Here is a 24,750-nt window from a genome sequence, read left to right as displayed (position 1 = left end):
GGCGGGAGCTCTGACTGTACGAGCGCTCGCAGTGTTGGAGGCAGAGGGGTTGTTGTGGGATTGTGTGGGCAGTAAACTTTCGCTGAACCCTGCCGGGGGAACTTGTGAAAACATCGCAGTCTTCTGAGAGGAAAGATGGCTTTCTGCATTCGCGCCATTCTGGGTGCGCTTTTCCTAACAAATGCATCATGGGAGCAGCCTCGGCGGCGCTCAGATTAGCGTTTGCCAGTGTTCATCGTGTGGGTTTCTCTTTTCTGTCGGCGGTCTGCAGGACGCCTCTGTGCGCGAGGCCCCCGGCCCAGACGCAGCCCACCTCCACCCGCTGGCCCACACCCCACCATTCCTCCACCTGTCCACCGCCTTCACCCCCACCCCGACCTCATCCTCCATGCATCCATTCGCATCAACATAGGTAGGTCCACGTCCATCACCACACTTGTGTGTGTGCGTGCCTTAAAATCAGTTTGTGTGTGGAAGTCGGTGTGTCATGTGACCGAGCCGCGCTAAAACGACCATGGTGGCTTTTCTCGGCGCTGCGTCTGACAGCAAAACAAGAAGAGTCATCATCATTACCATTGTAATTGCTATCATCACCTTCATCATCATCATCACTGTAGTCATCACAGGCTTCTCTTAGTCACTCTAATGGCAACAACAAGTGAGCGCCCCAGTATCTCTCACACACACACACACACACACACACACACACACACACACTGAGATACTCGGGGCTGCGTGCACTGTAACAGCATCGTGGGGGGAAAGGCAGGGGAGGGGAGGAGTCTGACAGGGGGGTGATTAATTGCGTGCATCCGGGAGGCCCAATGCTGTCCACACACACACACACACACACACACACACTCACTTGCAGCAATGCAAATGCTACTCGAGCCGTTAAGAGATGGCTGAGTTGTCAATAAGAAGTGGCACGACATGATCCCCACTGCTGGGACCAATCAGACGGCCTGTCAGTCTCCCCTCAGACAGCAGCGAGGTGTCGCTGGCTGCGGTGGGCCTCTCTCGCTCTCTCGCAGCGTGTTTACAAATCTGCCTGTAAAGTCTGTTCACGTCTTCATCTGTGTCTCAACCTATTTTGATTTATTGTCAGCTGTGCGAGTATCCGCGGGCTCCTTCGTTTGCCGTTTCATCTCCATCTCCAGCATTAAGCCATCGTTAATGTGTGTTTTTCCTTCTTTCGCTGCACTGCAAAGATCACACTGGAAGCAAAGAGTCCGGTGCAGTGACAGCCGTCTCCTTTTGATTCTGCTCTTTGAAACGTGTGCCGGCTCGCCAGTCGTTAGCGTTTATTTAAACCGCAGCATCACTTCCACGGCGCTGGAGAAAATAATGGAGCAGACGCCGGATGCTTAGAACAACAAAAGACTTTTATGAACTAGCTAGTGTTAAAAAAGAGAAATGTGCCAACAAATGAAACTATTGGTTTCCAAAGCAGATCGGTGTTCACAAATGTGAATAATCTGCCGCCTTCTTTATTTAGAATACCGAGTTGTTCGGATAAAAACGTAAATTAGTCTCCTCTGCTGGCAGAAGTGTGTTTTTGACTTATTTCAGACTAAAATGTGCCAGAATGTTTTGTCGTGATGGACATTTTTGCAGAGCGCCTGGCGCCTGTCTCACCTTCGCTGTTGTTCTCATCTGCTGTCGATCATTCCGATCCTTTCATCCCTCTTCGTCTGCTCCTCTTCCCTCTCCTCCCACCTGTTTCGCTCTTTTTTACCAACTGTATCGCCCTCTTTGTCTCCGTGCAGCTCTGTTCTCCTACCCAGACTGTTTTATCTCGCTCAGTCTTTCTTCCTCCCAATTTGCTTTTTCTTCTCCGCTGTCTCCAGCACAGCCTTGTTATGTTTTTCTTCCTCAGATCCCACTTTAGAACATCTGAGGGAGAACAGGAGAAAATTGGCCTCCGAAAAACCTGCAGTTAAAGGCTCCAGCACCCTGTTTGCGCTCCAGAGCTCAGTGCAACATTGTGAAACATTGTCAAACCCGGTTCTTCTCTGTCTGAGAAACAAGTTGTTAGTCGTACCGCGTGTCTAGTTTTGCTCTTTGATGCATTAACCGGGACTGCCACAGTCACCCGCTTCCAACCTTCCAAATCAGGGGCTAGTCGAGCAGTGAGATCACTGACTGGTCTCTGCTTCCTTTCCTCTTTTCCTTTAACACATGCCTTCACTACATCTCCACTAATAATCCTCCACATTTCTGCCTCTCATGCCTCATCTTCGTCTTCTGCTGGCTCACGCACTCTGGCTTCATTACACCAACCAACAGAATTTTGAAGAGAGGGCCGCGTGCAGCTGCAGGTTGGAGCTGCGTTTAAATCTTTGCAAAGTGTACAATAGGGAGCGTCCCCCCCCCCCCCCCGAGCCTTCCACGAATCAGAAACAAATGTTGCACTTTTGTGGGTCTGAGTCAGAGTCGAGGGATGTTCCTGTTGAACCTCATAATAAAGTTTGGTGACGATGCAGTTCAGTGGGTCTCATGGAGAACGCTGAGGTGAAAAGTTTACGTTCAAATAAGGCGAGTGAGGTCGGAGTGTGTTTGGAAAAATGCACCAGTACACTTTTTTTTGGGGGGGGGGGGAGATTGATGTTAGGGATTTTTCGTTTTTGGAAAAGAGGCAAACACAAAGTATTAAAAGGTATAAGCTTTTCTTGGCAGCAGCTTCTGAGGACAGAATTGGGTTTTCAAATGACTTTCCAACGCTGCTGGCGACACTCTACAAAAAGTTCCCGGAGCTATAGGAACGGCGAACTGTCGGAAAAATAAGCACTTAGCAGAAGAAGAGCAAAGCTCGGGAAAAAAAAGGAGCCGTAAATAAAAAGGAAATTGAAGGGAGAAAAATGTTGGAAGAGGGAAGAAGAGAAGAGAGGAGAGTGCTCCCAGGCAAATCCTCGCCAAATAATTCATTTCTGACCTCCTTAGTAAGTAAATTTGCTAAATAAATAAGAGCAGCGCTTGAATGTCAAGAACGGGGGATGCTGCCTGTGGCGCTTTGTCGCTCGCAGTCTTGGCAGCGCTGCGGAGCGCTCTGCTTTCATTAGATGGGTAAAATAAATGGCTTCTCCTCCATCCATCCATCCTGAGCCGTTTGATGTTTGGGAAGGAGGGGCGGGAGAAGGGAAGAGTAGCTTTTTTTCTGGATTTAATATGTTAAAAGCTGTCCTTTTATTTTTTGTTGGGGGTTTATTCTGGTTTACCCTGTGTGTGTGTGTGTGTGTGTGTGTGTGTGTGTGTGTGTGTGTGTGTGTGTGTGTGTGTGTGTGTGAGAGGGGGAGTTGAGTCAGGAGTTTGGAGGAGCAATGAGCCCAAGCTGCCCTGACAACAGATTGGGTCCATATATAATTCATAGCCTCCAGTCGATCCACTCCATCCTTCCATCCAGCAGCCTCTCCGGCTCTTTCTTTCGCCTCCTTCTGCACACACACACGCAGCGAGCTCAGGGATCGATGGAGAGGGCCGCTCAGTCGTCACACGGTCCTGCAGTCCGGCCGCCACCGCCGCTGTCTTGTCCGGTTAGCCGAGCCGAGACGGCGTCAGCGCGGCCTGTCACTGCAAATGAAGGACAAAGGCGCCGCCACTTCTAGAGAGACACCGTCAGCTGGTTGGCTGGCACCTCGTAACCATGGCATCCCCTTGGCAACGGCACCCACCCGAACACAAGGACACGCTCAAACACACTTCGGCACACACACTCACCCATGGTGTGAAAGTGGCCTTCTCCGATGCCCTTCACACATGTAGACTGAATAGACGAGAGCTCTCTCTGCGCGCGTGTGTGTGTTTGTGTGTGTGTGTGTGTGTGTGTGTGTGTGTGTGTGCGTGCGTGCGTGCGTGCGTGCGTGTGTGTGTGTGTAATTAGGGAATAAACGGGGGGTTAGTGAAGGACAGTGATGGTAGAGCATCAATCCGGTCGTTAAGTGATACTTCCGGGCCTAAAGTAGTCTGCGTTTAATATGGCTTTTGTGTTGTTAACATGTTTAATGTTATGTATTTTCTTCTATTTGATCTCAAAAAGCTCCTAAAACAGTCAATGATCACTGTTGACCTCCCTCGGCTTTTATTACCGCTAATCATTTATTTAAGCTCAGTTTTTAAAACCTTAGGATGTAACTACAGCACAGCCCATGCAGCAGTATGACTAACCTCGTATTGTGGATGGATTATCTCAGTTGTTCTCCTGGCTGAAGTTTGGTCCTTTTACAGCATCCTGCCATGCGATTACATTTGTTCCTGACCACCGAGAACACTCACGTTAACTTTTATCAAGTGGAAAAAAAGTTAGCTTGTTTATATTATGCTAACATAGCTGTGTCGCTAGCGGTCACGTAGCACATCATTATATACCAGCTAGCCAAACTTCAGTAACCATACAAACGTCACTGCTGTTTAGTTTTCTGTCTTCATTTATGCTGGAAGTGATAGCAGAGCTGTACGTTTGAATTTGTTTCCAAAACCCCGCAGTCAGGACATGCTATATTGTATTTAGATAGAAGCTAGCGAGCTAACTCCCTGCTAACTTCTAACTCCGTTAAATGTCATAAATTCCGTTTTCATGGATGCCTGGATGTTAAACTCAATTGTTACACCTGGTAGAGCAGAACGCTGATCATTTTATTAAAGATGAAAGACTTTAGACAGTTTTTCAACTCTCAGTAATGCCATAGTGATCGTTTGATATATGGACCTGCAGCAGAGTTTAGGCCCAGACACGGCTAGTGACGTCAGACTTAACCAGATAGGATTCTTGCCGCTCTTAAAGTGACAGGAGTCATTTTTTTTAAAATCTGGAGACCCAAACAAAAGCTTGAGTGAAAAATCTGCATTTTCATGTGTTTCCCTTTTAGCACGAGAGCGCTCCAACTTAGCCAGCACTCGTCGAGTAAACTCATACTTTCCCTTCACTGTTTCACTACTTTTTTCCTCAGGCCACTCCTCGACAACAAACTGCGAGTGCAGTGGACTGATGGTGCTAGGATGGATGTTTCCGTGTGTGCGTTCCCTCAGTTTAGTCTCATGGAACAGCGATTACCTCCAGCTCTGGGGCCCTGAGCTGAAAATACGCCCCCCATCAGTCCACCGGGGACACACACACACACACACACACACACACACACACACACACACACACACACACTCTGGCTTCTTCTTCCCTAATTTCCTCCTGCCTCCTTTCTTCTCTCCTTCCTCTCCATCCCTCCTTTCTTCCCCCTCTCGCTCTCTCTGCGGCAACAGGATGCTTTTTTTTCACCCGGCACAAAGGTGCCCAAGAGCAAGATGAATGCGCCGTGCTTGCCCCCACCCCCCAACCCCCGATGGCGGCACATGCATATATTAAGTGTGATTAAACGCTGTGCGGTGCCTCCATCAAGTGCTTTCTAATGGGCTTTTTTATGACATGAATTAGTCATAATGGGAGAGCGCCACAGTCGAAAACCACCAACCACTGTTGTTGTTGTTGTAGTTGATTTGGATTTTTCACCGTTCACACGAGATAGCTTAAGTTCTGGTGAGGGGCGTTTTTACAGTATGCGGATAAATGAGCTTCGGAGGCTTTTGGCGCGTTTAAACTCATTTCTCGTCGCCTGCTCTGCTTTGTGGGAGTTTGCATGCAGAATACATTTTTGCTTGCTTGAGAAGGTGCAGCGATCAAAAGGTACATTTATTTCTGTGACTTGACTCACGCGGAGCTTTTTAGGGAACACGTAGGCAGCGAACGAAGGAGTCTATGCCCCCGCCGCCGCCCCACCCCATTATAGGGAAATGGGGCCAGATAAGCGTGGATTTGGTGTGCTTGTTTCTTTGCCACGGAGCTCCCCTGTGCACCTCAGCCCCCATAGAGGGATTACATATGTATCATCAGCCGTGCTCTATGACTAATTACATCTGTGAGATGAGATTATGGGGAGGTTTACCAAGCCAATCCCTCCTCTCAGGCAATGTGTATCGGTTCCAACACGAGGTATTACATTATGTGTCTGTGTGGACGAGAGAACGATGCCAGTTAAGGGGGATTGAGTGACAGAAATCCGCACAAACATTTTTCCTTCTTTACGTTTTCCGGCCTTTTACGTGTGGCTTCCTTCCTTCCTTTCCTCCTCTGCTCACCTCTCTTCCTCCCGCAACTCTTCCTCCCGTGTTTGAGGCCTCTCCTCACCTCACGTCCCTTTTCTCCCTCTTCATACAGTTGTCCGGGAGATAATCTCGAGTCAGCAGGAGATAGAGCAAATTGTTCCAAACACGGTGTTCCCTTTCAGCCTCTGTGTCACCGGCCTGGCATGCAATGATAGACGCCGCCTTCAATCAAACGCACATGGATGGCTGGTGTTCAGCAGGTTGCAGATAAGCCCCTCTGATGTCACTCGCGACACCATGTGATGAGCGCCCGAGAGAGACGGGGGAGGCTGAGGGGCATTGATTTTTGCTGTCACTATGGCAACAAATAACATGATCCTCTCCAAAAGCACACCTTAATTAGTTAAATTATGACTTGTGTGATGGAGAGGAAGGAAGAGAGAGAGGGAGGGAGGCTGTGGAGGAGACGGAGGATAGGAGAGCTTTTCCTTTTCTGATGTTCGGTGCTCATCTTCAATCTTTTGGAAGAGCTGTGTGTTTGATCAGGGATCTGTTGCGCTCTTTGCTTTTTATCGTGACTCTCAGATATACATGCAGCTCAGTTTTCACTGCAACAATAAAGCAGCGCAGCAGTGACAGGCTGCCAAATATCATCCCTGTATGATTATGTGACTTCTGTTCCTCTGCAGCTTTCACTGTTACTCGCTTATTTCTCCACATCGTGAATCCAACTGGAGTCATCCCGACTAAATCTCCCAATGTCGTTTTTTTCTTTCTATTGTAGGCAGAGCAACTATCAAGGCCCCGGCATGAGCCAAGCCAGCGCTGTCCCCTACAGTCAGGTGGCGGGCAGCAACGCCGCAGCCACAGGCAACGCACAAGGTCCGGGCTACAACATGCCTCCTTCAGGTATTTCACTAATGCCAGCGTGCTGTAGAGGTAAAAGCTCGTAAACACAGGCCCACAAACATTGCCATCCCCTGCAGGACATTCTCTTCAACGTCTTCTTCAGGACAGAACGCAGCTGAGCTGCAGTTTTAAATCTTTGCACTATTTGCATGCAGTTGTGTTTCTGCAGCATGAAACCTTGAAATCCCTACATGGCTCTCGTAACGCTTCCCGGGCTTCTGTGCTTTGCTGTTTTGGCCCAAAACATGTAAAATGAGCCTTTTGTATCCACACGTGTACCCCCGCCTACAGGCCGCCTTCAACACATATCCAAGGGTTGGGATCGCTCCTTCTTCCCTCCTAGCTTTACTTTAGCTTAAATTAAGTTGATACTTAGATGAAGTTACAGCTGATCTAATCTGGCTCGTCTTGAATCAGCAGAAAACATGTTGATACAATAATGTCGAACCTTTACGGCAGCATCGAAGTGACGTTTCTATCAGTGCACCTACTCAGAGACACAGCGTAGGTCACATGACAGAGTCAAAGACTAAAGAGTTTCGTTATGACGCTCTTCTGAAGAGCTGGCCCTTCGGCGAGGAGAGCGTAACGCGGTGCCTCGGTTTTTCTTTCCTGCCCGGCTGCATTGCTGCTAAACACACATCAGAGATTTTCCAAAATGAAGCTCTTATTTAAAGCCATACATCAGAACGCATGACAAATTAGAGCGCCAAGGTTCCTCAAAGCTCATCTGGTTTGCCCCTGGGCACGTAAAAAGCCTTCGGTTTGCCCGCCGCGGCACAGCGTACACCGGAGGAAATACAGAGGGGAGCCTTGCACCCAAGGACCTCTCCTTTCTGCTAATAAGAAATATGCAGCTCGCACTTTGAAAAGTAGTCTTAAGGATCTCAACTCTTCTTCACTTCTAAACCTAATGAAGGCACACAAACATCTTAGAAAACAGAAACACGTCTTGTCAGCCAACATCTCGTCAACGCTAACCTTTACATTCTCTCCGCACTTTGAATATGTGAGAACATGAATAACTTCTTCCAAGTTGACACCGGCTTGCTTTTAGTGGATTCTTATCTTATTCTCTCTCTACGTCTTCCTTAAGAAACAGTCTTTTTATACGGCTGTCTTCCATTCAGGATAAATGGGCGGACAGGCTTTAGGGAGGCCTTGAGAGCACAAAAGCAAAGAAGCTCAGCAGCCGAAAGACATTAAAGCATTTTCCATTGTCTGACTGTGCCTGTGACATTATACAGACCATTGTGCAGCAGCTTTCAGTCCACACGGTGAAGGCACCATTCATTTAAGGAGTTAAACCCAATTGAATGTAGCAGAATACACAAACATGCCTGAAATCTCTCTTTACTCTTTATTCTGCTCCGTCGTGGAAAAACTTTAAAAAAAAATGTGCAAATTCAGAGCATATTTTATGTTTGTGAGAAGTTTGGTGCAACTGCTTCGAGTCAACGTTTGCTCGTTGCTGTTGAAGGATCCACGGGAATGTCAGGAGACGGGATAATGAGCCCAGATGCCAAACCGAAAACGGAGGTGAAAGATGACGGCGGCCCCGCCAACGAGCCCCACAAACCAAAGGTAACTCCTTGACAGTCTTCCCCATTCTCCCACTTCCTCTCCCCTCTCTTTCGTTTGTAAATGTTCTTTCTAATCTTCCTCCGCTAACGAAGCAGACCAGTCCCGATCAGCGGATGCTGCCTCAGCGCAGAGGGCCGTCTCGCTGTTGTTTTCTCACCATATTTAATGATTTGTTTAACATTTACCATTCCTAATGTTTTCCTCGCTTTGTTTTTGCCCTCAGCACTCTCTTCTTGCTGATGTTTTGGCAGCCAAAGCTGCACAGACAGAGGGGGCTTGGCATCTGCAGCACACACATGTACATACACGCAAGCAAACACAGCGCCGACACACACAACATGCACGCAAAGATGGAAAACACGCACTCTAACTAGCCTTCTCCGTCTGTGTCACACACACACTGCTGACTTCTCATTTTGCCCGACAATAGCGGCTCAGCAACAGCAGAACTCTGCTCTTTGCTCTTTTCTACCCCCTCCTCTTGTTTTTCCTTAACAACAACAACACACACTGCCTCCATCACATCCACTACACATCTTTTCCCTCAAAAATCTGTGTCTTTTCTTTTGCTGATTATGGTAGTAGGTCTTCTGAATTATTTAAGGCAGTCAGAGCAGCCAGAAAGACCCCCGGTGCTCCCGAAAGAGATGATCTGTCTGCCAAGAGAGGGAAGAGGAGGGAGAACGATAAGGTTTTGCTGACATGAGCGTTCTGCACACAGTCCAGAAGCACTTGTCAAGCTGTTGTTCCCTCTTTTACACACTCTCCCTCTCACACACACAGACACACATTTAAACTGGGGAGACTAAATGCATGTTAAATTCATTATAGAGTCTTTTACATACAGACGTCTTACACATGCATGAAGCCTTGCTGTTCCTCTGCCACACACTGCACAGACTTATGGTTTCAGTAAAGCAGAAGAGGTCCAGCTTGGGTGTGTGAGGTTTTGCAGGCTGGCCCCGTGTAAACTGTTTGATTGCAGCTCGGCTCTCGGAATGAGAAGAATTCCTTTCAGCTCGTTTTTGTGAAATATTTCCGTTTCTGTGGTCCTGCTGTAACCTCAGTCCTGTTTTTGGAATTCCAGAGGAACTATTCTTGGAAATTCCTATAATATTTTTCATTAAAAACAACCAATCCCTAATGCCGCTGGAAGCTCGGGGTGTCTTTAAACAGCGCGCTTGGTGCTGTCACAGACTAGCGCTGATATTTCGTTATTCGTCAGGATCAGTTTGGCCGATCTGGCTTCAGGATATGAAACAAACTCGGGGGGATGCAGACTGGTTGCATCTGTGGTATCCTGTTACAGCACCACGCTCTGATTCATCCGGTGAGATCGACCTGTTCTTTCACAGATGTTTGTAAAGGCTGAATGGCTCTGTGCTTGATTGATGTCTGCAAACAGCTGAATTCAAAGATGGGGAGGTCTGACCCAATGCTTTTGTCCGAGTAGCGACACTCATAAAGTCAGGAAAACACTCAAAATCAAATTCTCTGATGTGCACCTCTGTACTAATGATCTCCTATTTCATAAATATCCTTGAGTAGTTTTTGTATCCACAGTCCAGAAACCCAGCGGCTATCATCTGACCTCTGAGGCCTCTGTTCTGTCAGTGTGCACGGTCCACTGAGGAATGAGGATCAGTTATAATACAAAGCTAAAGCATCGTCAGGCGATAGCTGATGGTTTTGAATTGCCTTCTTTTGTTGCCTTCCACAGTGACTGTTATCCTGCATTCAGCCAATCAGATGTTTCTGTGCAGCGCTGAGCAGTAATCCCGCTGCTCTCTCTTTAACAGCTCCCGGACGTTTACGTCAACAATAACAGCAGCGGCGGCTCCCAGCAGTGCGTGTCCCAGCCACCCACTCCGGGCGGCGCCCTACCCGTGCCCTCGCCCCTCTCACCCAGCCCCGCCAGCCTCTCCTCCTACCACGGAGATGACAGCGACAGCATCAGCAGCCCCCCCTGGCCTCTCAAGACTCCCTCCAGCCCCGTAAGAACCAGACACCATCCTGCATGGATGCATTTATGCACTAAAAGCGTGTTTCCGTGTAGTCACTGGAAACCTGCTTGTTAGAGCACGGACAACCTCCTGAAGCAGGATTAAAGTTTGGTGCGATTAACTCCACCGGTTTGAACTTGAATGCTCTGTGCAGGAAGTCTGTAAAGGCTCCGGCTGCACACGCTAAACCAAATGCTTTCGACAAGTATTTATTTTTACTTGGTCATTCAACCAGCAGCCGACTCAGAATGTGTAAATAAGGAATGAATTTTTAATGATGCCCGTGGGAAGAGTGGCTTACTGTGGAAAAGAACACTATCCTGTAGAACAGAGCATGTACTGTATATCACATATAACATACACTGACTCTGAGTTTTCCTAATTAGCACGTCTTTATTTACATTATGCATCTGCATGAGAAGGCAGAAAAACTACCTGACGTAGTGCTTTTATACATCTTGTATTCAAATAAAATGTCACATATTCAGATTCAGAGTTTAATCAGGTACTTTTCTCCTCTGCTTATGTGCATCTCCAGAAAGCCAACCCTAACGCCTCTCCCTTCAGCGGCGACCGAATCGCACGGCTGTACGAGCTCGGTGGAGAGCCGGAGAGGCGAGGCTGGGTGGAGCGATACCTGAACTTCATGGAGGAGCGGGGCACACCTGTTAGTCAGCTTCCCACTGTGGGCAAGAAGCCGCTGGACCTGTGGAAGCTCTACATGGCTGTTCGGGAAATAGGAGGCCTCGCCATGGTAAGGCGCAGGAAGCGTTAGACACAGACTTGAATGTGGAGGAGCTCGTATTCTCACACAGCCAAATCATTTCGCTCCGCTCGCTCTTTGGCTGCTTAGTATTCTTCATAAATCTCCACGGCATATGGCGAGCTTGTAAATGTTGAGAAATGTTCTCAGGAGAATGAGATACATCAAATTAACCTCAGAGAAAGCTGCCTACGTCCTGAAACCAGCTCCAAGCATGTCATTCCTCATGTGATAAAAATGTGAAATTAATATACCGGCAAGGTCAGGTTGGGCAGAAGGACGGAAAACAGGAAGCAAAAGTATACGGACACCTGACAGATACTCGTGTTACACAGCGGCCGGCGTTTTCTGCTCTTTGATGGACCTGAGAGGCAGATTCTCTGCAGACGTTCAACAACACAAAATTAGGAAAAACGTTTCGTTGCTTTGGAGAAACATAAAATTTAACATGTTTTTTTTTCTTTATGTGTACAAAGATGCCGTCTAAGTGCAAATCTGTAGTTGTTTTACACCTAAAACCTGTCAGACAGTCTTCAGATGTGTTTTCCTGTCAGCTAGAATCAGCTTTTCATAGTTTTAGCAGGTTCACCACTTTAGTAAACCAGTAATATTTTTGCCCTTTTGACCTTAACCCATCACCTTTGCATTCCTCAGTTTCTACTGCTGACTTTCAGTTTGTTTAATTCTCAGCTAAAATCAGGTCCTTAGTCGAGCAAATCTTTCTACACCGTGAAAAACAGGCTGTGTGTTCAGGTCAGGCCCACATACTCTTCTCTTGTGTAACACAGTGCATTTTTTCGCTTTTACATTAAAACGTACAACGTGAAAATTATCTGCAAGTGACCTGCGACTCCTGCAAACACGGAGCGCTGAGCCGCGGGGTTGATTATTCTGATTAGATTAGCAGGATGTGATCGCCCATTCTCCAGGCGAAATTATAAGTGTGCAGCTGATACTACCAGGATGGCGCCGAGAAATTATCTCAGTTGTTACGATCTGTGCCAATCATTTCGCTTCCTAACATCGTGTTGTTCTCTGACTCAGGTAAACAAGAACAAGAAGTGGCGTGAGCTGTCCAGCACCCTGAACGTGGGTACATCCAGCAGCACCGCCAGCTCGCTGAAGAAGCAGTACATCCAGTATCTGTTTGCCTACGAGTGCAAGATGGAGAGGGGAGAAGACCCGCCAGCGGACAACAGCAGCAGTAGCAGCAGCATGGCTGGAGGGGACAACAGGAAGCAGGTCAAGATCCAGCCGCCTTCACCTGGTAAGTCCTGATAACACACTGCCTCAGCCTCCAGTCTGTCAGCATGGGGGGTGCAGAGACTCAGACCTTCCTCTGTAGCCGTGCTGAATGGCAGAAATCTGAAGTATACATTTAGAAGATTGGATGCTTTTATAAGTCTGAGAATCTGACTCCTTAACGACCCTCCGATAGCAGTGAATATTAGATTACAGTTAGGATTACATTTAAAATTAGAAATAGCGCTCAACATTACGCCCTGATTACACGTACACAACTGGAACCCCGCAGAGATGAGTGAACATTAACACTGCTTTGGTGAGATGAGTCTTGGTTTAATAGAGGTGAGCGAGATATGATCGCCACTTGTGCCTCCATGCGGAGCCTCGCCTTTATTTGATTACCCTGCGTCGGAAGGTTAAGTAATATTGTTTTGGTGCACTAGCACAACACAAAAGGTTGCTTTTTGTTTGTGCGAATTACCTGTTGGAGCCATGTGCCTCTGCGCACAATTACAACGGGAGGACGAGGACGGGAGAGAGAAGGAGTCACGTCTCTAATTTGCAGCGGAGATGAGAAAAGTGACCCTTGCTTTTAAATAGAACATTGGAGCACTTCACCCGCCTGCGACGCCACAGATTGCTTTTCCTGGTGGGCGGAAAAGAGCACCAGCCATCATTTGCATACACACACACACACACACACGCATGCATGCATGCACATGCGAGAAGTTCACGTAAAAGTTTTACAATTCATAATTCAGTGCCTTCTCATCTATTCGAGGGGATTTAAACATCTCAGTTTTTACACAAACTCATTTTGCCAGCTGATGGTGCACGTCATCTGAGATGCAGTCTGTAAGGTAAAACGCGAAGAGGTCGACGCTCGTGACGTTTAGGTTGGCTTTTGGGTATGCAGCACTCGACTGTGAACTGCTCACGCTACGACACTCCTGCACCACCATCAGAGTGGGTGGAGAGCAGCATCTGCAGCTAGCACTGCGATTCTGAAGACCAAGAGACGTGTCTGTGCAGCAGTGTGCCCACAGTGCACTCAGACTACAGTAAAGCATGTGTTTCTAATTTGAGTTTCACTTTTACAATCGTGTTGCTGAGTCTGATTCTGTCGTTGCATTTTTTTCTCTCCTCTGTGTTTCCCTGTTTTCCTTCACCTCTGTCTTTATATCATGTCCATCCGTGTTCCTCCTGAATCATCTCCTTCATGGTTAGGATTTGATTTTTATGTTTCATTTTCAGTATTGGTCATTTGTTCATGTCCTGTTTTACTTTGATAGTCAGTTTTCTTTTGTTCATGCTTTGTTTTTTTTACTTTGACCTAATGTGTTATGAACCATAAGCAACAACATGAAACAAAGAGTGACGCCAGAGTTTTTGGATACATTGTTTCTAAATATCAAGATGAAAACAGCAGCCAGTAGAGCAAAAGGAGCCAACCACAGATGACCTTTACCCCAAACCTGTCAGGTGTAGGTAACGCCCAAAGACTGTTGCACTCCAACCAGCAGCAGAGAGGCAGAACACATCCAGGACTCAGGACCTCTCATATACCAAGCCAGACTCATACCCCTGAAACTGCAGTGATCATAGGACCGTGAGACCCACACCCAGGATAACAGACGAGCAAAACAAGCACAGCCACACACTGCAGAGAGTTTGTGAACACCTGTCGTCAGCCATCGTTCATCCTCGAAAAAACTCCCAGAAAGGAGCCCGGACGAGCCCCCAATTTATGTTACAATCCAGCTCATATCTGTGTATTTAATGAACAACTTTACTATTAGAAAAGAAAGAAAATGAAAGAGATTTTTTTTAGCATTTAATTCTGTTTTTATCTGTTTTATTTCATTAAATGTGGCAGTGGGCAAGCTTGCCCTCTGATTAGCTTTACCTTTAAAAAACAGAGTGATCTCCTGTAGACACTAACTTTGCGGTTCGTCTTTGCCCTGCAGGGCTCACTTTGGTTGTTTTATGATTAAATATCCACTCAGTGATGCACTCAAGGCATTTTTCATTTTTCCCTGTTTTGAAAACTATGAATAGAATGAAATGTTTGCAGTTTGTAATATAGACAAAGTTTAATTTAAGTGAAAGAAACGTAATAAATTTAACCATCGTGCAATAATGTTTGATGTTTAAGAAGCAGACTGAATATGCATAATTACCTTTGTATTTATAAATTTGCAAAAAGACTTTTTAATTACTGCACTTGCACATAAAAAGGGAAAATTGTGTTATGAAAAGAAGTGCGTATCGCGCGTGCACACGCCAGGAAAACCTCCCGTTTTTGTCCTTCATGTTGCTCGGTGTTAATGCGCTCTCTGCCTCTGTGCGCTTTGAACTGCCCCACTGACTCCCTGCCAGCCTATATATAGACTGACAGCCCAGTGATGTCACTGAGGGAGCGTGTCCAGCAGGGCGGGTGGGGGTGAGTGGCGGTGGGGTGTGGGGAGTGATTAATGAGGGCTGGAATGTAGAACGTAAACAAACCCGACCTCGCCGTCACCTTTCATTCACAAAACAGCTCAGCTGACTGACTTTTTTCCCCCCTTCTCCACCCCACCCCCACCCTCCCCCTTAACCGCTGCCACCCCTCTGGATTATGTCACCCGCTGACACACACGCTTTTGTGTGCGCACACATCAAACAGCCACACACACTTTTTCCCCCCTTACGTCTCGCTCTAAAAGACGAGCAGAGGGCACTTAAGTTCACGCTGTCCTCCGTCCTCATACCGCCACCACCCCCACCGCTGCCGCTCTTAGAATGGTAAACCTCTTAGCCCCGACTGACCCCGCAATTGTTTGCACTTCCCCACGCGTGCTTTCCGTTTGACGCCGGGATATCCCAGGAAGTGAAGAATCCCTAATGCTCGCTGACCCCTCTTTGCCCCCTCCTACCTCCTGCTCATAATCATGGGATAACCATCTCTCCCTGTCTCGCTCTCCTTCTCTCCGTCTCCTGTGATGTAGAGGCAGAGGGTATCATTGAATAATTCAGAATTAGCATGAATTTTTAAAGCTTAAGTCTTTCTATGGAAACGTGTGGTGCAGGGAAAGGCCACTCAGGATATTCGAGAGAAAGGCTTCTTACACTAAATGCTCATTAGGACACTTTCATATTCTCTCTGTCTCCGTCTTTGTCATGATTTCACTGGAACGGTCCACGTCTTAAACCTGCTCCTGGGAATTTGGATCCGTTGCTTTTATTGGGCTGGGGGTTCAAATTTCTTCTGATTTCCTCATCATCAGGAGTTTAGGTGTCATAACAAAAGTTTGCACTAACCCGCTCTTAACCCCAGAGTTTCTGTGTGAAACCTCAAGCTTTCTGAAGCGTTAGCTTGAACATGTCATGATTCCATCACATTGGCTGTTTAATTTTACATCTGATACATCTGTGGCCTCGAGCTTAGCTCGCCACTTGAAGTCGATGGCACACAAAGACAAAAAAATCCAGCTAAACCGTCTTCAGACAGCGTTCACATTAAGAACAGGTCTGTGAGTGGAGGCATCCTTCCCTCTTCCTCCTGCCTCCTCTTCCTCCGCTCGCCTCCTGTAGGCTCACGTCTCGTGTAGGGCATCGCTGCGAGTGCTTTGGCCTTAAGCCCAAAGGTATCTCCCTATTACGGCACATCGCTGCAGTAAAACCAGCTCTAACTCAACCTTCAGATCGTATCTGAAGACTTGTGGAAGACCAACAGTGTCAACGTGTTCTTATGATACAGAACTAATACTCCTACTTGTGTCTCCCAGCTCATTCAGGCGGCTCCCTCCAGGGCCCACAGACACCTCAGTCCTCTGGCAGCAGCTCTACAGCAGAGGCAGCGGGGGACCTGAAGCCCCCCACACCTGCCACCACCCCCCTGGGACAGGTCACACCACTGCCCCCCAACAGGTACACACAGACGCATGCATGATGCTCCTGGTGCTGCATTTACTGACGTGTGCTGCTGACTCATTTTCTCTAAATAAGTTGTGTGTTTGTGTGATATCGTTTGTGTGTCAGCAGTCTGTTTGTTGATGTGTGGTATCCAAAAGTGTGAACATTGTCTCTAAAATTAAACAACAGCGTAGTGGAGCGAGCTTGAAATAAAAGGGGATGCTCTCAGTGTGCTGCTATGTTTAGGTGAGACTGGGATGTGTGATTTGGTTCTTTCTGCTCTTTATGTGACGATTCGAGTCGCACGCCTTCATCTCTGCTGGTTTTAATTAGAAACAGCAACAATCACGTTTGCTGAGCCTGAGAGAAGCACTGTTTAATCGGTGATGGGAGAGTGTGTGTTTGAGCTCTTTACCTGGATGTCATTATTATGCTTCCTATTTTAGATCAAAGGTTTTATTTTGCACACAGTTGACTGACGGCCTCTTGTCACATTTAAATTTAAGGTTTTTTCGTGCGCATCACAGCGGGGCTGTCAAACTCCGTTTCCTTCAGGGCCACACTGGGACACGCTGGACAGTTAATTAATGTGTTTTAATCTAATATAAAAAGCATGTCCCCCACAGCCTCCTCACAGGCCTCCCAGTCAAGTCAACAAAAGCCAACAAAAAGTAATCGACTCGATTTATTCACACAAAATAAAACAGTTTTGTTGTTGAGTCTCCGAGTTCCTGTTTCACAGTCCTGAATGTGACACATCGATGGCTGCGTGCGACCTACCTGTCCTTGTTTCCACATTAAAAACCTAAAAAAAGTTTTTTCAAATTAAATGTTGATTTTGTGTTGTTCTGTGTCCTGAGCCGCCCATTATTTCTTTCTGCTTCGTTTCCATGGAGCAGACTTTCTTGTCATTTGTAACGTGGTCCTGAGTTCTCTGAAGGTCTTTCAGATTGTTTTTATTTTTTTGACATTGGCGGCTTTTTCACTCGTTTTCAATCCAGGCCTCGTACCTGTTTGTTTTTAAAGCAATGTTTTTGTTAGTTCAGCTGCATAACTCTGACCTCTGAGTCATTCATGCATAAAAAAGCTCCTTGCAGATGAAACTGTGTTGTCTCTACACATAACAGACAACCTAGCAAAGAGACTATTTTAGATGATCTCTTCATGTCACAAAAACATTTGGTCTCATTTCTTTACTGTCCTCACTTGAATCTGTGAAAAGTACCCAAGATAACACACTTTGACATGAAATAGTATTTTTGTACCAACAAAATAGCTCAATAGCTGTGAGCTGAAGAGCTGGCTTATCTCAGAAAAAAATTTGAGGAAACTGAACAAGAATCAGGAAAAAAGTAAAGACCTGATTCAGGACCTGAAAGATGTATTTGGACCTTCAGCTGATCCATCTGCTGTTCACTGAAGCTTCAGCAGAAATGATCTCAGTCGAAGGACAGCTGTCAAGAAGCCAAGACTGAGGTATTAAATTACACAAGAACTGGACTGAAAATCAGAGCAATGGGTGTGACGGTGTGAGGAATATAAATTTGAAAAGGTTTGGTTCAAATCATGGTCAGTATGTACAAGGAGGTCAGGGGGAGGTCCAACAGTGAGTCTGCAGCCATCTGTGAAGCAGGGTGGGGGGTTGAGCTGCATTTCAGCCAGTGGTGCTGGGATCTTGTCATGAATGCAGAAAAGTACCATCAGATTTTGATCCACCATGGAGTAACATGTGGAGAGCATGGCAGTGAGGCACACAGGGGAACACCATCAGTGTCCCCAGAGCCCAGACCTCAGCATTACTTGGGCAGTGTGGGATCATCCTGATAGAGAACAAAAGGCAGAAACATCCAAAGAAGAGCTTAAAACATCCTGGAGAACCCACCTGAGAGAGAGTTGAGTCTGTGCTGAAGGATAAAAGCGCTCACACCAAATGATGACCGTTAGAAATGTGCAAACTGTTTCATATTCTGCATTTCTGTGTATGTCTGCACGTTTCAGTACATCTCTGCACCTTTTTCCTATTTTCAAAGGAAAAATTAAAAAATACACGAGGAGCGGCTCAAATAATAAAATGACCAAATAGTATATGTCATGATTGACTCCCGCTCTTAAAAAATGAAACTGACAACTTTATTATTTTTGTATCCAAGCATTCAGTGTGTTGTGTCGGTGCCTCTCATCCCCCCTCACTTCCAGGAGCAGTGTGAGCGTGCAGGACCCCTTCTCAGAGGTGAGCGACCCGGCCTTCCAGAAGCGGACTCCCGCCCTGCCCCCCTCGGCTACGTACCAGCAGGGCCTCAGCATTCCTGACATGATGATGAGGATGCAGTACGATGCCAAGGACCCCTTCGCCGGGATGAGGAAGAGTGAGTGAGACACATGCAGTAATAAACCTTCACCCAAACCCGATTCTCCATTTTTATTGTCCTTAATTGAACTTTGAGGGAACAGCGTTGTTCTGAGATTCATTTAATCCACAGGTACGACAAATTAGGGGGGTCGTTCTCAACTTCATCTTTAAACTGTGCAAAAGCTTTCATTTCAGTGAATCGTGTATCCCAAAGACAGTGGGCTTTCATCTGTTTCAGTGGTCTAATTCATTATCTTGTCACTGTGTCATCTCACATCAGGACAGATGTGTGTGTTTGTGTGTGTGTGTTTGTGTGTGTGTGTGTGTGTGTGTGTGTGTGTTTTCCTACTAGAAGTATGAATCGAAATGAGAACTGTTTGTCGCTTTATCCAAAACACACCAGCTCGTTTTAAGTTCTTGTAGCTTAGTCTGCGTCTCATCCTAACTTTGTTCCTCCTTTTCATCCTCTTGTTTCCAACCTTTCATCCTTCCCCCCGCTGTGAAGCACCTGCTTCGACCAACTCGTGCGGTTTGGTTTTCAGAACAAACGGGAGTTTTAGAAAGAATGGCGGCTCCTCTGAAGGCTGGCGAGAATGGAGTCTGAATGAATAATATGGTGGATGATAGCTGCATAACAACTCAGAACAATAGGTTTAATCATGCAAAGTGCAGAATATTCATAGAGGCATGCTGCCACCTGCTGGTCAGCAGAAACATGGTTCGTGCATTCAGAAATGCACATTTAGATGCTGTTGGATATTTCCAGGAGAATGAAACCATTTCCCCTCCTTGTTCTTTAACGCGTTCATACAATTTAGATTATTAGGTCCAGTCTAAGGTCTTTGCTTTCCTTCCTCCACAGTGGCAGGAGCCGATCCTTATATTCCAGCCCAGATGCCCGGAAGCGGTATGCAGGACATGTATGGTCGACCCCCATCAGCCCTGAGCATGAGCCAAAGGTCACAGTACCCGTACGGGCCGGGCTACGACAGGAGGTAAAAAAACACAAAGTGGGGGAATCAGTTTCCTCTTATTTATTCTGTCCTGAACGTCGAGGCGTGGTGTACTGCACAGCATCAGTAAAGCATGTCCTGCTGTCTTTAGGCCGGACCATATGATGGGGATGGAGGGGACCATGGGCCCCCCTGGGAGTCAGACCAACATGGGACCTTCCAACAGTGAGGGCAGCATGTACTCGCCCAGCAGATACTCCTCACAGCACAGGTCAGCGCTCTCGTACGTGTCTCCAGCAGAGTGTGCGTGCCTCTCTGGAGGCCTGTGCTCTGTAACAATCAGTGAGTGATACTCTCTTTCCCCTCTGTCCTCTGCTTCAGACACGACGGCTACGGTCAGCAGTATTCCAGCATGCCGTACGGGATGCATCCATCTGGGATGTACCCACAGCAGCAGGTGAGACAGCTCGTCACGGCGCTCTCAGTCAGAGCTTTACCGTAATTATACCTGCTGTAAACAAGACGTTTGATTAGAGTGTCAAATCTCAGCCCAGAGATAATAAATTAATAAGATAACAGCACAGTGGGTGGGATGTGTTTTGTGACTGTGGTTGTTTCTTGTTGTCATTGTGATCACAATCAATTTCTGCTTTTTTGAACCATCAGAATGAAGTAAAGCAGAGCGATGATTGCTTGTTTTGAGTCCTAATAATGACCCTCATGAATGGGCCAATCAATGGTCCTCTCTCGCACGTCATTTGTCAAACTGAAGATTATTAGCCACGTAATTATGGTATCGAGTAGAACTGTTTCTTTGTGTCTCGGAGGAAAATAGTGTGAGGTAATTGGCCATTAGGTGACCGCTCTGAGCAGAAGCCATCGCGTGTTTTTGCAGCGTCCTGCTGCGTTTCTGCCACACGAGCGTGGTTTCAGATTTAGTTCACAACTCAGAATATTTCTGAGTCTTTGATAGATCGGCGGAGCTCCCGGCTGGAGGTGTAATGGAGCATCGCGGTAAAATAATTATGGTAATGGAAGTACGAGCCACGCGCCTCACCTCTCGCCCACTGACAGGTGGATGTGAAGAAAAATGGATGCTCTCGTGAGCTTTGTGTGCACGTCTCATGGAAGCATGTTTTCATCGTGTGATTGCTTTTTGTTAAGCGTCGTCGCTAACGATCTCCCCCGTTGCTTCAGCAGGGCTACAAGCGTCCGCTGGATGGAATGTACGGCCCCCCGCCCAAGAGACACGAGGGCGACATGTACGCCATGCAGTACACCAACCAGCAGCCGGACATGTACAACCACTACGGCAGCGGTTACTCTGAACACAGACCGCTCCAGGGACAGTTCCCCTACCCGTACCCCCGCGACCGTATGGCCCCCTCGGGCCAGAGCCAGCACAGTATGCTGGGTGGGGGGCCCCCTCCTAATCACGCTGCCGACGGGCCCAACATGTGGCCTTCGAGGACAGACCTCGGCTACCCCTACCCCAGCAGGCCGGGATCACAAATGCCCCCGTACGGCTCGATAGGCAGAGACGACATGGACGGGCGGCCCGGGCCGGAGCAGTGGCACCGTCAGTCTCCGTACATGTCATCATCAGGCGGCATGCCCCCCCTGTCCTCGCGTCAGCCGTCGTCTTATTCCAACTCCCCGTCCATGGCCAACCACCTGCCCAGAGCGCCGAGCCCAGGGGCCTTCCAGCGCTCCATGGACTCTCGAATGTCGCCCAGCAAAGCGCCATTCATGTCCCCCATGAAGATGCCTAAACCCGGCCTGGCCATGATGGGATCGCAGGGCGGTGGACCCATCGGGCAGTTTCCTCCTAATCTGAGGAGGGACCTCAACTACCCACCGGGTTCAGTGGAGGGCACCCTGCCGATTCTCAAGCCTCGACGCAAGCTAACATCCAAGGACAGTGGTAAGATCGTTTTTTAGGTTCTCAGCAGCAGCATATTTGCAGCTTGTTTAAACCTGGTTCTTCTCCGGTGGAAGTTTTCCATGTTTTCCAGCTGTAAAAGAAACGGTGTTTTAGCTCCCCTATCGCTGCACTGGTGCAGCTCATTGTCAGCTAACGGTAGCACAACATGAGCCAAATTTTATCAAAGAAATTACAACCATCTACTTTGGTTAGCGTCCCTCTCATCTTCAGGACGTTTGATTGCCAGTTTTTTTTCTTCCTGGTTCCAAAAATCCCACTGTTTTAATCCCAGGAACGCCTGAGGCCTGGCGCGTGATGATGTCTCTGAAGTCTGGCCTGCTGGCAGAGAGCACGTGGGCGCTAGATACCATCAATATCCTGCTGTACGATGACAGCACAGTGGCCTCCTTTAACCTCTCCCAGGTAAAACCAACCCACAGAACAGAGCCTGTCTTTATCATCATCTAGATCCTGTTTTTCTTTTGCAATAAAACTCCACGTGAGTCAAGTTAGTTATGCACCTCTGAGGTTTTGCAGTATTATATCTACTTAAAAATTCTTGGCTCGTATTCAGAGTCTGGGACTACTTGATAGCTCGTCTGACTTCTTTCTGCTCAGCATTGATCACGTTTTATTTTTCTCTGTCCAGTTGCCTGGATTCCTCGAGCTCATCGTCGAGTACTTCCGCCGTTGCTTGATTGAGATCTTTGGCATCCTGGAAGAGTTTGAGGTGGGGACTAAGAAACTGTCCTCAAGTCCAGCGTCTGCACAGAACGAAAGACCTGAGCGGGATTCTGGCTCTCCTGTCCAGCCTGAGCTCTCTAAAGCCGAGGAGACCCAGGTGGAGCGTGCCGAGGGCGTCACCGAGGAAGTGACACCTGTTGCTGCAGAGCCGGCCGAGGTGAACGGCGAAACAGAGGAGTCCAACATGAGCGTTAACAGGGAGGACAAGAGTGGAGAAGATGGTGAAAAGGAGGGAAAAGAAGAAGAAGAGGAGGCAGCAGAGTGTGAAGCAGAGACCGTGGATCGGCCCGTAGCAGAGGCGGAGCATAAACCCAAACAAGCCAGCAAATACGACAAGTTCCCCATCAAGATTGTTCACAAAGAGAACCTGACCGATGACATGTCCGGTTACCTCACAGAGTTTACCAGCGGGCTGCTGCACTGGCAGGCGGGTGGAGGCGACTCCACGGCACACATTCAGACACACTTCGAACCCCGGAGCGAAGCGCCCGAGGATGAAGGCAGGAGAAACGAGAGCAAACAGGAGAGCAAGATGGACCACGAAAAGAAGCAACCTCTGAAACACATCACCGCGACTATCGACGACGTTCTGTGCGCCCGCGTTGACGCCCTCGCTTACGGCCATCCCGCGCGCTCTCTGCCCTCTTACCCCTTCAGGGTGCACCCAGATGGGGAGGAGGACCACATCACCTTGCTGGAGGATGAGCCACGCTGCCTGGACGAGGCTCCGCTCACCACCACATCTGCCTGGCAGGACTCGCTGTCCAAGCGGTGCACCTGCGTCTCCAACATCGTCCGGAGTCTGTCCTTTATCCCGGGGAATGACTTGGACATGTCCCGCCACCCTGCTCTGGTTCTTCTGCTGGGCAGGCTGCTTCTGCTGCACCACGTGCACCCTGAGAGGAACAGGTTACCTCCCAGCTTCCAAAGAGACGAGCAGCAGGAGCGGGGGCTGTCGAGCAGTAAGGACGAGTGGTGGTGGGAGTGTCTGAGTCTGCTCAGGGAGAACGCCATGGTCACTCTGGCCAACATCGCTGGCCAGTTGGATCTCTCCACTTACCCAGATACCATCTGCCTTCCCATCCTGGACGGCCTCCTCCACTGGATGGTTTGCCCCTCAACCGAAGCCCAGGACCCCTTTCCGTCGGCAGGACCTCATTCCCAGCTCACCCCCCAGAGGCTGGTGCTGGAATGCCTCTGCAAGCTGAGCATCCAGGAGGGCAACTTGGACCTCCTGCTGGCGACGCCGCCGTTCAGCCGACAGGAGAAACTGTTCACGGTCCTGGTGCGCTACGTGGGTCAGAGGAAGGCCCAGGTGTACAGGGAGATGGCGGTGGCTGTGCTCTCCCACCTGGCACAGGGAGACCCCACAGCGGCGCGTGCCATAGCCATGCAGAAGGGCAGCGTGGGTAACCTGGTAGTTTTCTTGGAGGACGGCGTTAGCATGGCACAGTATCAGCAGAACCCTCACAGCCTGCTGCACATGGGCCATCCTCCCATGGACCTGCCCAGTATAAACATGATGTGCAGAGCAGCTAAAGGCCTGCTGGCTATGGCCAAAGTGCAAGAGAACAAGAAAGAGTTTGTACTGTATGAAAGCAGATTATTAGACATCTCCATCTCCTCGGTGCTCAATGTGGGAGTGGTCGCCATTATTTGCCAAGTCCTGTTTCACTTGGGGAAGTTATGACATGAGGAGAGGCGGGACTGGCGCGGCACACGCTGAGGCTATTTCTGTGGTTTTTCTATTTTTATTTATTAAAATGACAGAAAATGTTTGTGTTTTTTTAAAAGAAGTATCTGCATAAACAAAATGTCTCTATCTATATACATATATATATATATGTATAGCTTCTGGGCGATGTCGGGATTTGAAAGCTCGTTTTAATACAAATATTTAATACCTGCTGGTGTCGGATTGCTGCGTTTGGTTTGGCATTATTTTCTTTTCTTCCTTTGTTTACTTTTTCAGCCAAAGCTGCCACCAGATCTTGGTGCTCGATTCTGTGGTTCCTTTAGAGTCGATGAGATGTTTTTCAGTTTTATAAACGCCAATATGCTCATCAACTTTTTGTTAATGGAGAGTATTTATTTAAAATGTGACACTGTACAGTAGTTTGAACTTTTTGCCAACAGCGGTGGAGGAAAAAAACACAGAGAAAACACTGAGTTTTTAAACTGAAACGTCTCCATCGCTGGAACATACGTTGTGCAATAGGACTTGGAGCAAGTTGTCCCTTTGAAAACCAGAGGATGTAAAAGCTTCTGACACCTGCAGTGTGCGCTCA

At 47.9% G+C, this 24,750-nt stretch overlaps 1 protein-coding gene across 2 annotated transcripts in view; it reads left to right on the top strand.

The window, feature by feature from the left end:
• Nucleotides 1-24,267, top strand: part of LOC146611833 (AT-rich interactive domain-containing protein 1B-like) — a 156,797-nt gene extending 132,530 nt beyond the window's left edge. Inside the window, exons 9-22 of one of the 2 annotated variants that reach the window (XM_085379174.1) lie at nt 272-412; nt 6,878-7,002; nt 8,483-8,586; nt 10,386-10,580; nt 11,128-11,343; nt 12,397-12,619; nt 16,365-16,506; nt 18,688-18,857; nt 19,704-19,836; nt 19,946-20,065; nt 20,176-20,251; nt 20,992-21,718; nt 22,011-22,141; nt 22,368-24,267. In XM_085379174.1, coding sequence (XP_085235300.1) covers nt 272-412; nt 6,878-7,002; nt 8,483-8,586; nt 10,386-10,580; nt 11,128-11,343; nt 12,397-12,619; nt 16,365-16,506; nt 18,688-18,857; nt 19,704-19,836; nt 19,946-20,065; nt 20,176-20,251; nt 20,992-21,718; nt 22,011-22,141; nt 22,368-24,152 — 4,288 coding nt within the window. In that variant the 3' untranslated portion in view covers nt 24,153-24,267. The remainder of the gene's footprint in view (nt 1-271; nt 413-6,877; nt 7,003-8,482; nt 8,587-10,385; nt 10,581-11,127; nt 11,344-12,396; nt 12,620-16,364; nt 16,507-18,687; nt 18,858-19,703; nt 19,837-19,945; nt 20,066-20,175; nt 20,252-20,991; nt 21,719-22,010; nt 22,142-22,367) is intronic. The other variant, XM_085379175.1, reaches the window with a different exon arrangement.
• Nucleotides 24,268-24,750: the final 483 nt, after the last annotated feature.

This window comes from Diplotaxodon limnothrissa, linkage group LG19 (assembly GCF_057381915.1).
Source record: "Diplotaxodon limnothrissa isolate DT_005_m linkage group LG19, D_limnothrissa_male_GT1.1, whole genome shotgun sequence".
Taxonomy (NCBI): Eukaryota; Metazoa; Chordata; class Actinopteri; order Cichliformes; family Cichlidae; genus Diplotaxodon; species Diplotaxodon limnothrissa.
This window is presented reverse-complemented; position numbering and strand designations above follow the sequence as displayed.